The sequence below is a fragment of the Eleutherodactylus coqui genome, chromosome 7 (genome assembly GCF_035609145.1).
Source record: "Eleutherodactylus coqui strain aEleCoq1 chromosome 7, aEleCoq1.hap1, whole genome shotgun sequence".
In the NCBI taxonomy this organism is placed as follows: domain Eukaryota; kingdom Metazoa; phylum Chordata; class Amphibia; order Anura; family Eleutherodactylidae; genus Eleutherodactylus; species Eleutherodactylus coqui.
Genome location: NC_089843.1, coordinates 84939871 through 84952211, shown reverse-complemented (window position 1 = coordinate 84952211; position 12341 = coordinate 84939871). Strand labels below are relative to the sequence as shown.

The window sequence follows — 12341 nt, the reverse complement described above, 5'->3', positions numbered from 1 at the left end:
AACCGCTGCTTTCTGCACAGGAGCAGAAATTTCTGCTTGCGGCAGGAAAATCGCAGCATGCTCCATTCTGTGTGGTTTTCCGCACCGACGGCTTCCAATGAAGTCAATGGAAGCCGTCTGTCCTGCAGCCCTTCCGCAGTGAGCACTGCAGAAGAGTGGCGGGATCTGCGTCAACGCCTAACTCCGGCACAGCATAACCTGTACTGCGCTTGCGCGCTGACCGGTGCTCCCGCAGTACACATAAAGAAGAATCCTGACAGATAAGCAGGGGTCACCAGCCAGCACAGAGTCGGATCCTGCTGCGAGATCCTGCATGCCAGATCTGACCCTGTCGTATGTAGGAGGCCTTAGTCTCCACTGGGGACTTGAACTCGTGACCGTTTGATCATTTATACAATATAATGTAATACTATGGTATTACATTATACTGTATTCTGACTGGAAATCTATTAAGACGTCCCACAGGCATGTCTTGATAGGCGATCTATCTATGGCAGCTCTGTAGGCTTGCAAAAGTGCCTTAGCTACCATGACACAAGGATGACTTGCAGCAATCTCATTGCAGGGGGGCTGTCCGGGACTCCTGAACACTAATTGGGGAATTTAACTGCCACTGTCAGAATTGTGAAAGATGTCTGACACTCGCTGTGTATGGATATGGCTCGGCTCCCGAGCCCGCTTCATACATAGACACCCAATGTGCGGCGTACATGCACGATGTAGTTAAAAGAGGAGTTAAAAACCATTCCCAGGTATCAGTGAACATGTATGGTCAGTTTGAATGTCCGCAATGACAGATATGGACTGAAATGTATATGGCTGCGTTGGTGAAACAATCATTCAACATGCGATTGACCATTCAACAGTTGTTGAACCATCAACCTACTTCTATATAATGTATATGGCCATCGTCAGCTTCTGTTCACAATGTATTATGGCTTCTGTTTTACCGTATCCAGGAAGGATCTGTCCTAATCCATTATATTCCGTCAAAACACATTTTTCTTCAGCCCATTGCCTCATGACAGGTCTGTCGGGTTTACATTTTTTTACTGAAGAGAATAGTGCAGCATGATACACTATTCTGTCAAAATACAATGGAAATCTGATGGAAGTGTGAACAGAGCCCAAGAATCCTCTTACACGGGACGATTATCACACAAGAGCAATAATCGCTCATTGAATAAAGGTAGAGCACATTGGAGGTCTCTTTTGTTATATATTACTTGTCTTGGAATATGGTTACTTGACTGCAATGAGTAGACGTAAAGCAGGAGTAAAGAAGTCTGGGCAGGGCACCCTAGAGAGGGAACCTACGGCAGGGGTGGTGCACTGATGTGTTGTGTACTGAAGGACATGATAAGACAGATGTTGAAGAGATGCTACCAGCCTAGTATGTTGGTCCAGCAATAGTCAGGTTAGTGTCAGGTAAGGTTGTAGGGAGTGGAGTGAACAGATAGGACTCTGGCGTAACCTGTTGGCGCATGCCGACTCAAATGAAAGGAGTCAGAGATAGATAAAAGGGTGTATACTTTATTTTAAAATCAGCAGGTAACACGTTTGAGTTTGCAGACCTCTTCATCAGACAACTGCGTAAACATGATTCTGTGTGAAAAATTCCTGATCCAATACTACAGGAGCAATAGAGACCATAGAATGGCCAGCGCAAGTCCACTTGACCACCATGATACTTTTGCTGGCCATCTTATGACCCAGCTGTCTGATGAAGAGGACTGTGAACCTCGAAACATGCTATCTGCTGGTTTAAAATAAAGCATATATCCTTTTATGGCTCTTCATCTGAGTCGGTACCTACCAACAGGTCATCTCAGAATCTTAGCTTTTTACTCCATTCTCTACAACTTGGCTTACAATGACATCATGATGCTTGTACAAGAATTAGGATCATTACCACTTGGGTTCTAGAGCAACAGGTGTCATACTGTTGGGTTCTCGAAATAGAAGGAGTCATATAGATAATACACACCTTTTCTGTTTGCATCTGTGATAATTTGTTGTATCCGCTTTGTGTTGTATCGTGGTGTTTGTCTGTTATGTTTGTGACCCCTTTCCTGAATCGTGCCACGTCCAACCCAATGTCAGTGGATTAATAGCTGTGGACCTTGTGCGTTGGTTTGTTTCGTTTGGTGTCTCATCTGGATGACTACAGTGAATAGACTTTAAGTTTGTATTCTTTTTGTTTTTTTGTGCCTGTTGCATTAGGCTGCCTTGACATCATAACAACAAGCAATGGTAGGTCTCCCCATCTTCTCTTATTAAACACAATGACTGTTCCTTGCATTTATTTTGTGTTTTATTTGATATCGTTTATTGCAAATTGATGTAATGAATGAACTAATATGTACTTAAATGGGCCATAGAGCTAACGACCTTCGTAATGATTTGGCTGTAATGATAATCGTTACATCTATGGTGCTAAATGGGTCAATGAAAGTCCTTTAAATTCTTTCCAGACTTTTTAGAAATGTTGGTTGATTGTTGGTCAATATGAATACTATGCATCGTTGAAAATTGTTAATGATATTTCAATTTGAGGCACGTTAAACATACTGATGGAATTCAGAATGGTGATAGAAATAATGATTTCATTTCTGAGACATTGGTTACTCTTTAACAACCTATTTTAAGGCAAGTCATGTCTGTAATCAGCTTAAAGTGAACACCGCTTGTCTTCATTACTCCAAAATGATGTGGTGACTAATATCTTAACACATATATTTATAGCACTCCCAGCTTTTTTTTCTGATGGTGTTCCAAATCCCATAGACATAGGGCTTTTAAAAAACTTTCGAGAGGTCAGAGGGACACGCCAAAAGTTTTGATCTCTGGGGGTCCAGAACCCCAGACACCCCTGACTGATCACTACAACAATGAAACTTAAAGCGGTTCTGTCATTAAAATAAAAAATTAATACTTACCTATTCCTCCCCCTTCAGTCTTCTTACTGCATCTTCTCCACGCCAATCTTCTCCTGGCTCCTGCAGTCCCCTGGGTCACCTCACCGCAAGCGGGCCGGATCCTCTTCTTCCTGTTTTTTTTAGTCCATTCTTGACATTCTCCTTCCTGCAGGTCACTGTACTCAGTCACTAGTGACGTAACGTTCACTGCCTAGCAGGGAATGCCGAGCTATTGCAGAGACTGCGAGTGTTTATATACTATTGCAGAGAGACAGCACACATGCTCAGTCTCTGCAGTAGGTCGGCGTTCCCTGCTAGGCAGTGAATGTCTTCCTGCAAGACAATGTATGATTCATGTTATGTACATTGCCCTGCAGGAGGAAGAATGCCGGCAATGTACGTAACGTCACAGGAAGAAGAGGATCCGGTAAGTATTGAATTTTTTTTTTTCTAATTACAGAACCCCTTTAAGCATTCATCCAAGGGGTGTTACTGTTCGCTAGCTGAAGACAGACTCATAGAGTTCTTGGTTACAGCTGTCCAAAATGGCTAATGCAATTTTCTAACTGCCTGATGCACATTATACATTGCTCTCTGATAGGTCAGCACTGATTATGTGAGTAGCGCTGGATAATCATAGAGCACATATAGTGCATTAGTAGTCTAATGGCCCATTTACACGCAAAGATAATCTTTCAAACAATTGACAGATTGAAAGTTTTAGCAATCTTTTTGCATAAAGTGTTAATGGACACTCATGTCCATTAACACTTTATCATCTTCATTTGCATGTAAATAGGCTTGCCCAAACTGTTTGCACAGCACAGCCTATGACTAATCACACGCCCTGTTGTGCAAACAGCTATATTGCTCTTATCGGGGGTGACGGCAGAATACAATGTAATTGTGGCTGAGCAATGGATTTTAAGTTCACCTTGAAATCATTATTCAGATGAAAAGTGCATAATATACATGTAACAATTATTGCTCATTTTTGGTTGTTTGAACGAATTTTGAGCAATAATTGTTACGTGTAAATGGGCCTTAACACTGTCAATTGACTGTGGCTATTAGGTATTCTGAAGATTATATTGGCAACCTTAGTTGGTCAAAAACAGGATCTGAAAGAGAAGGATCGGAGCCTGGTATTTTATATGCCACTCTAAATCTAAAGTGCGCTGGAGTAAGATGTGCCAAATTTAATAAGAGGTGCACCTTCTCCTATCCATGCAGCAGAAAATAAAAGCTCGCAGGCTATGAGCCGGCACAGATCATCACTGTTGTTTATGACAAGACTGTAAACTGAGTGTCGGCAGGGAGAACAGAGGGGGAGTGCTAGAACTGCAGGGAGGGTGAGTATAGTTAATTTCTTAAACTACCCATATCGAAAAATAATAAAATAATCTAAAAAAAAAACCTTTAAAGAGGACTTTTCATGTCCCCCATAAAGCAAAACTAACAGCATACCTTTATTTCTGGTGGTCCTGATTGCAGTCTTTTTTTTAATCTTTTCTCCAGCACACCCTAATGTTCCCCAGCAATCTGCTCTGCTACTCTTGGTGCCTGATATGCTAATTAAAAACTAAATTGACAATTGGGCAATCTCTACTGCTCAGTGTAAGGGCTTATTCAAACAAACGTATATTGGCCACCATTTTCACGGATGGCCGATATAGGCTACGATCTGATGCATTAGATTCCAATGCATCAGATCACACAGACATATTCCCGTGGCGTAAAAGTGCCCAGCTGGAATACGGCCGGCCTGGAACTGTCTTTTTGCCTGGAATATGCTGGCCGCTGCATAGGCTCCTATGGGAGCAAATGACAGCAGCCGGAGAAGGGAGGTGGGATGGAGTTAAGCAGTGTGACTGCTAAACTCCCAACCCCTTCTTTCCTCCTCTCTCCTCCCCTCCAGCTGTTTGCAATGGGAGAGGGCAGGATGGGGGTGGAGCTAAGCCCTGCCCTGCTCCACCCCCTCCCATTGCTGGCTGCGGACAAGGGGCTGGAGCTTAGCTTCGCCCCTGCCCCCTCCTATTGCAAACAGCCGGAGGGAAGGAGGGGAGCCAGCGAGGGGGAGGGAAGAGGAGACAGTTTAGCTGAGCTAAACTGTCTCTGCCCGCCCAACGACATTGCGGCCTCAGCGTATATGTGCCGGGTCAGGGCCGTCTAAAAGGGCGCACAAACACTTATGGCCGTCTGAAAGAGCCCTAAGAGGGGATGATGCTGACACTGTCTTATCTGCTTGACCAGTGTCAGAGCAGCTCTAGCAGCGTGATTTAGTGAAAATTACACCATCTCAGAAGATCACTCTCTGCTAGGACAGCTGCCTGCCGAGAAGGATTTCAGGAGATGTACCAGAGGTGGAGCAGAAGCGTTCTGTTGACACTGAGGGGTGGACATCGCCCATTTGTCAGCTTATTCATTAATTAGCATATTGGTGTTGAAATGTACTGTAAGCCGATTTCAGGCTTATCAACTGGGCCAGGGAGAGCGGGATCTGTTGTTACTGCCATATTATCTGCCCTACTTACATCATCTGCAGGCAACCTGGGCTTCAAGAAGTTGGACCAGTCATGTTGTGTCTCATGGAGTGAGACGGGGCAGTGGAGGAGAGAAGAGATAGTGGTACATGGTGATGTTTTTTTTTAAATAGCTTTTCAAACAACTTGTCTTCATATGATGGCCAGTGTGATAACTAGCAAAACTGCTATTTACTATATTTACCTAAAATAGTGTTTTAGTGCTGAAAAATCACTCTAAAGTGCTGTCCACTAGAGATCTACCTAGCTGCTAGCATGGTGTCAGACGAATGACAGGAGACACTATTACTACATTAGATCGGATGTGGAGGAGGGGGATGAGTCATAGTGCTCACTGAACTGTATAGAAGTCAGGGGGGAGAGAACACACACAGATGTGGTGCCGTAGCTAATGGTGAGTTATTTGCTGTTGTTTATTCACTTGTACAGTGTTCAGTATACTGCTGTACAGTGTCCTACATGATCTTATTATGTCTGTGTGTGTTACAGATAGTTAGAGAGCAGGATCTGCAGTGCTCTGTGCCCCAGTCTACAGAACACAGCACAGCATGCAAACTCCTTCCACTTATCCTGAGAGAACGGAGAATCACAGATACATGTTGTAGAGGGGGAGCAAAAAAGCATGGTACAAGTGATAAAATGATTAGAAATAGTGTTATTACTCAGGTACACATATGGCTGCTTATTCTGAAAAGTCATCTGAAAAGTTAGGTACACTTTAATAGTACTTTACTGAAAAAAATTTCAAGGGATAGCAGTAACAGGAAGTCTCTTTCTGGCGGAAACATCGTATGGCAATGGCACTCCATACTGACTTAGTTTTAATCAGTCTTTAGTAGTCATATTCCCCAGACATTACTCATTCAGTGGAACTTGGGTTCCCTCTCACTGGCAATGGCTTGGCACTCGATTGGCATAACAACTCTATGCCAGCAATGTCTGTGCGCACTCAGGTGCTTTCAGCAACGTCTTCTTTAGGAACGTTCTTCACTTCAGCAAGCATTCGCTGGAGCACCAGATCAGCTCCTCAGCATCTTGCACCAACACACTGCGCAATCGTGCTGGAGTCACGTCTCATTATCATCACAGCAACCATGCATGCTCTGTGCAGGCAACCACTAGGGGGTGTTTAGCAAAATATAAAGTTATCCCCTATCCACAGGATAAGGCCAAGCGCACATGAGCATATCTTACAACATGCCTTCTGCAGGAGATACGCTTGTGGCACACAGACATTTCGCTATGACATTGTATACTAGCGGTGTACCGCCAATCCCCATGTACTTGATTGGCATGTATGCGTACCAAGATAGAACATGTTGAGATTTTCTTGCATGCATTTCGCTTGATTCATGTGAGTGGCAACATAGCCACTGGTACAATGTATTCCAAGCATAAAACCTGTGCATGGGATCTGCTATACCGAAAAACTCGTGTGAGCCTGGTGTAAAGGATGAATGGGAGTGCGTGCATACACAACCACCCAACTAATCCTTTGTTTGCACCATTACAACTTTGTCAAGTCATTTTTTTTAAAGTGACAGTGTAGCATAACTTTTAACCCTTTGCAATCCATTTTGGATTCAGGGTTTCCTAGGGGGCTTTCTCTTTCTGCCATTTTACAATGGCGCCATCTGCTGGCTAGAGCTAGTACTGCAGTATGGGACATGCTGGAGAGGCCCCAGACCACAGAGCGGCCAGTAATATAGAGTAAGAATACCCTGCCGGACATCTTCCGACATCAGAGCTGTACAGCCTTCAATCAGAATGTCTTCAGATGTCAGACAATGGATTAGAAAGGGTTAAATAAAATTGCAATAACGTTTACATAATACCCATAGTTCAGGCGATACATAGAGGCTAAACACCAATAGGGTGCTCTGTCTGCCTATGCATACCCTTAGACTCCTTTTACACAGGCCGATAAATCGTTCAGTGTAAATACATGCCCAACTGAATGACGAACGAGAATTTGTTCGCTTCTCATTCATTGTTCAGTTTTTGCATGCGGCAAAATGAACGAGTCCCTGCTTTCTGCGAATGGAAGCGGGTGGGCCACTCCGCCTCCATTCAGTCAGCAATGCTCATTCCTGTGTACATTGCTGGGATGAGCTGTTGGGCATCTGTGCCCGGCAAGTCGTCTTGTGCAGAAGGGCACTTACAGAAGGTAATGGCTTTGATTGCAGAGTGAACAAAGGGCCTATAGAAATAAGTAGGGTGTGCATGAGGAATTCACAAAGACATAAGGCCTGCTTTCAGAGTTACTTTTTGAGGGACATGAAAGGTCCTCTTTAGTTCCCCCTGCTGTACACATATTATAACATTAGTCAGCGCAGGACGTTGCAAATACAAATGGCATAGGGTTAAAGGGCTCCTTGACACGAGCATATGCACAATTGCTCATGCTTCAGCATAATGTATTTACGTTATGATCAAGGTAGATTTGCGTATTTTAATGTACGTTTTGCGCATGAAGGGCATGTTGTTCTTTTGTACACGGGACACTACCACATACAGATTTAAATGGCTATTTAGCCTAATAAGGTCCAGATGTGTTTTCTTCATGGAATTCGGCAGCGTATTGCACACTTGCGCGTACATTATAGACTTCTATGGGGCCCTTTGGTGCACAAATACGCGGAAAGATAGAGCATGTTCTATTAATGCTCGCCAAAAAAGGAAATATGAATGAACCCATTGAAGTTAATAGGTTCTATTCTCTGCTTATTGCCCAAGCAATTTTTTTGCGTGTGCTAAAACACGTACAAATATGCTTATCTAAAGAAGCCCAAAAGGCAGAGATTTACTGCAATTCAAACAATTTCTGTTAAAGGGAAATTCTGGGACTTGCTTAATTTTCTATTGATGATCAACAGGTCTTTGGGTTCCTGTCAATCATCTATTGATATATGTCAGTCATCAATAAAAGTCCAGGAATCCCCTTTGAGGGCTCAGTCACACGGGCGCCGATCCGCTGGTGTTTCTGCACAATAAGACGACCGCACTGCAGGTGCGGACAACTCTCCGCACCGCCGGAAGAAAGAACACATGACCGGCTCCACTGCCGGCCATGTGTTCTTTCTTCTAGCGGTGCGGAGAGTCGTCCGCACCTGCAGTGCGGTCGTCTTAGGGCTCAGTCACACGGACACCGATCCGCCCTTATCGTGCAGGAACACGGGCGGATCAGCGCCCGTGTGACTGAGCCCTTAAGGAAATTGTATCACAGTTATTAGGCCTTTCTCTATGGACAACTTCCTGCACTCTATATGGGTGTTGTAGTTTCCATTGTTGCTAACAGTGCCAGATATAACCTTCTGATCCCGATTGATACAAGATTTATATCTACAAAGGCTGTGCAATGTAGGGTAAGGCCGGGTTCACATCTGCGCTGGAATCTCAGTTCGGAAGTTCCATCACAGATCCACCACAAAGTACCAGAAGAAAAAGCGCTGGATGCACAGCTTTTTCTTTTGGTAAAATGCCAGGCAGCTGAGCTGCCCGGCTTTAGGTGAGCATGAAATCCATCCTTCAGCCAGGCAACTGATAGCAGGGACCTAATGCTGTGTTCTCCACTAGAAGCGCCGATTACATTGTATTCAGCTTGGAGCCCTGCAGCAGAACAAAGGAACTGTATACAGAGAGCAGACCACCTGCTGTTCTCTGCATATAGCTCCAGAGGCTAATTTACATGCAAATTAAGGTCATAAGCTGCTAATGTGCATTAGTGCCTATTAGCAGCTTATGCAAAATGATCGCTCAAACTGTCATTCTCCCTATTTATTGAACACATTTTCAGCGATCATCTTTGCGTGTAAATGGGGCTTTAGTCTAAGACTGTACACCTGCTTTGATTAACCAGTGCTGCCCACATAAGCAGCGCTGACCAGTCAGAACAGCATGTAGTATCTTAGACTACCAATGCATACTAATGCACTGAGTTATTCAGGTAGTCAGAGAATCGGTTCAGCCATCTTTGTTTGGCCAGGACCGGAGAGTCGCTTTTAAGAAAATGATGATGCTTTCGTAAAAAGCGATGATGGAACCCTAACCCAATAATGCGTAACCTGTGGCTCTCTACCTTTTGTGAAACTACAATCACCAGGTTGTACTTTTGCAACAGCTGAAGGGCCACAGTTTGGAGACCATTGTTCACACCTGTGCTCTGACACCAGAAAGACATTGTCTTACCTATCAAAACTGATCTTTCTGTAACCACTATATCTGCAGAAGACACCAATATGGGATACCGACGATGATACTCATGTACAGCTGGTCCTGAGAACCTACGATGACAGCTTAGCAGCAGCACAAAATGTATCCAACTCTGTCATTCTCTATAAAAATATCTGAAATAGTCATAATACTTATGAGTCATCCTTGAGAATAGCAATTTATGCGATTCACTTCTTTATAGCTAAGTAGAAATTGTACATGATGGAGGACTTATGGTCCTAAAGTATCGAAAATTATCTAAGCCTTTGGGGCACATATATGAAAACTTCCGCTTTAGTCTTAAAAGGGTAGTCCAGGGAAAAACATTATGTTGAAAGCTGCTCAGCATGGCATAAAAATATAAGAAAGGCACACTCACCTCACCCAATCCCCTGCCGCTCCCCTTCTGATGGTACCAGGTCCCCCCACTGCTCTCTACTTCCTGCAACATCGATGATGTCCCAACCAATCAGTGACTGAAGTGGTGATCTGCTACAGCTAATTGGTTGCAACAATGTTGCAGCGAACACATGTGCCTGTGTCAGGACATCATTGCTGCAGCAGAAAGTGCAGAGCGGAGGGGAATCGGCATAATCCAAACAGCAGTGGTCGTGAGTCTGGTGAGGTGTATAGACTTTTATACCATAACACCTCAAAGCTTTTTTACATTGGCCACTGTGTTTTTTGGTCTAGTAAATGCTGCATTTCCTTTGTGCACAAGGCTTACATCTGTGCTGTTTTCAACCCCACCCACATACAAAGACTACCGCCAAGATAAGAAGAAGAAAATGTGACTCTACATTGGAAATTCTCTATTGGAAGGTCTCTATAGCAAATTAATATCCATCTAGAGTACGTTTCTGTCTGCACCAGGATGGAGGTAACAGGCAGTCACTAGTGAGTGATATTACATGCTATGCCTGCCACTGCAGGTACTGATGTCTAATGCCATTCTTAGATCACCCCTTCCCCATGTTGCCTCGTCTATTGCTATGACTTTACAGTGAACATTGACCATGCACATTATAAGTGCCGCTGCTTCTTTGTACTTTTTGTAACTCATAGCTATCAACTTCATAATAGTTTCTTATATTCAGTCATAAAGCCCCTATCCAGTGCCAGACACAGAGCATTCAAAACAGGCTGTGTTATTGTCAGCTGCAGAGTCCCTATAAAGTTCTGGCCATACAGAGCCCAAAAATCCCAATTTCAGTGACAATTGTAGAGCTCCTATATACTGCCAACTACAAAGCCTCCATAACGTGATAACCACAGTGCCTCCATACTAGGCTATTCAGTTCAACTCCACTATAAACTCTCATCCTCCACTAGGAAGAAGTTTCATGACACTTCCTCTTGAGTGGCACATTATAGTTCCACTTGTCATGTCTGACCAGACCTGAAGAGGAACAGACCAACAGAATTAGAGGATGAGTACAGGGGTGTGTTGGAGAACACGAAACCACTGGAGGTTACAAGGGAACCAAAGTAAACAACAGTCAGTGGTGAAAACAGATGAAAGCTTAGGATCTTTCCCTAAGATCATCCTAACTGAATCACCATGAAGTGGAGCACCTGCCCTGAAAAGGGAGACCCCATGACTGGAACCAAAATTAAATTTGCTAAAAGGTCCCTAGATACAATAAGAGAAAGTGACTAGTTTAGGACAGGAACTGAGAAGGAGATAACAAAGAGAAATACAGACAAATGGAAACCAAATACCAAAGTCCAAAATGAAAAGGCCTACTGAAGCACATAAAGGCTCTAGACACAAAATACCCAAGTATTCAGAAATGTATAACTGGCATCCTCTGTCAGAGAGACTGATTGGTTGACTGAGGTGAATAACAGCCCAGCCAGCCTATGAGCGCTATCACTTCCCAGCACCAAATGACAATGCGCATATTTTGATAGGTCCATCACGTGGTCCAGTGCTGATGTCATGATGTCCCACTGGACCCATGCATGCGCCCAGAGGTTGTTGGCGCTGACATCACCGTGACACCATTGCCCTATAAAAAGGGATCTTAGTGATCCTTACATGTGATCCTGTAGCAACGGCTTCAAGCAACTATTCTAAACTCTAGTTGTCCCATGTAAACCCACCTGATTTCTCCTGCGGCCTGAGAACAGTGTTGGGTGCTTGTAAATTATTGCGGAAAGGAAGATATTGACCCTTATTCCTTCCATAGATGAAGGATTTACACACAGCAGAACTTCATTTCCAAATATCTCTCATTGTTTTTATGTTTTCTACTTACTGAAATTTCTTTCTACGAGGCTTTGATTGCTCTAAAGTGTAGAAGTTATTCTGAGCAAGACAATTGGGTTAGATTATAGTTACCGCAGGCTTTCCGCTACATAATTCCTTCAGATCTCATTTGTCTTACGTCAGCGCTGAGTGTGGGTGGTAACGGCCTGTTTTGACTCTTGATAGTTTGTGTTGTTTATATATGGTGAATTGAACAACATTGTACATTTCGTGCTGAAGCCTCAACAGAACAAATCCAGAACATATGTACTACTAATCCCATGTAGTGAGCACTAGAAAAAAACTACCGTATGCAACGAAATGCAAATCAGGTGCAGCCGCGCTGAAGACAGGTCCATTGTAAATGATGGGCATCAAGAAGATGACTTTAAAGGAGAACTGCACTTCTGAACTACT

The 12341-nt window shown here is 43.6% G+C and overlaps 1 protein-coding gene across 3 annotated transcripts in view; it reads left to right on the top strand.

The window, feature by feature from the left end:
- The window catches only part of PPP2R2C (protein phosphatase 2 regulatory subunit Bgamma), a 158104-nt gene that overhangs the window by 52545 nt on the left and 93218 nt on the right, over positions 1 to 12341 (top strand). For 2 of the 3 annotated variants that reach the window (XM_066573309.1, XM_066573312.1), the window contains exon 2: positions 2224 to 2253. The exons of the other annotated variant lie outside the window; for it this stretch is intronic. In XM_066573309.1, coding sequence (XP_066429406.1) covers positions 2224 to 2253 — 30 coding nt within the window. The remainder of the gene's footprint in view (positions 1 to 2223; positions 2254 to 12341) is intronic. 3 annotated transcript variants of the gene reach the window in all.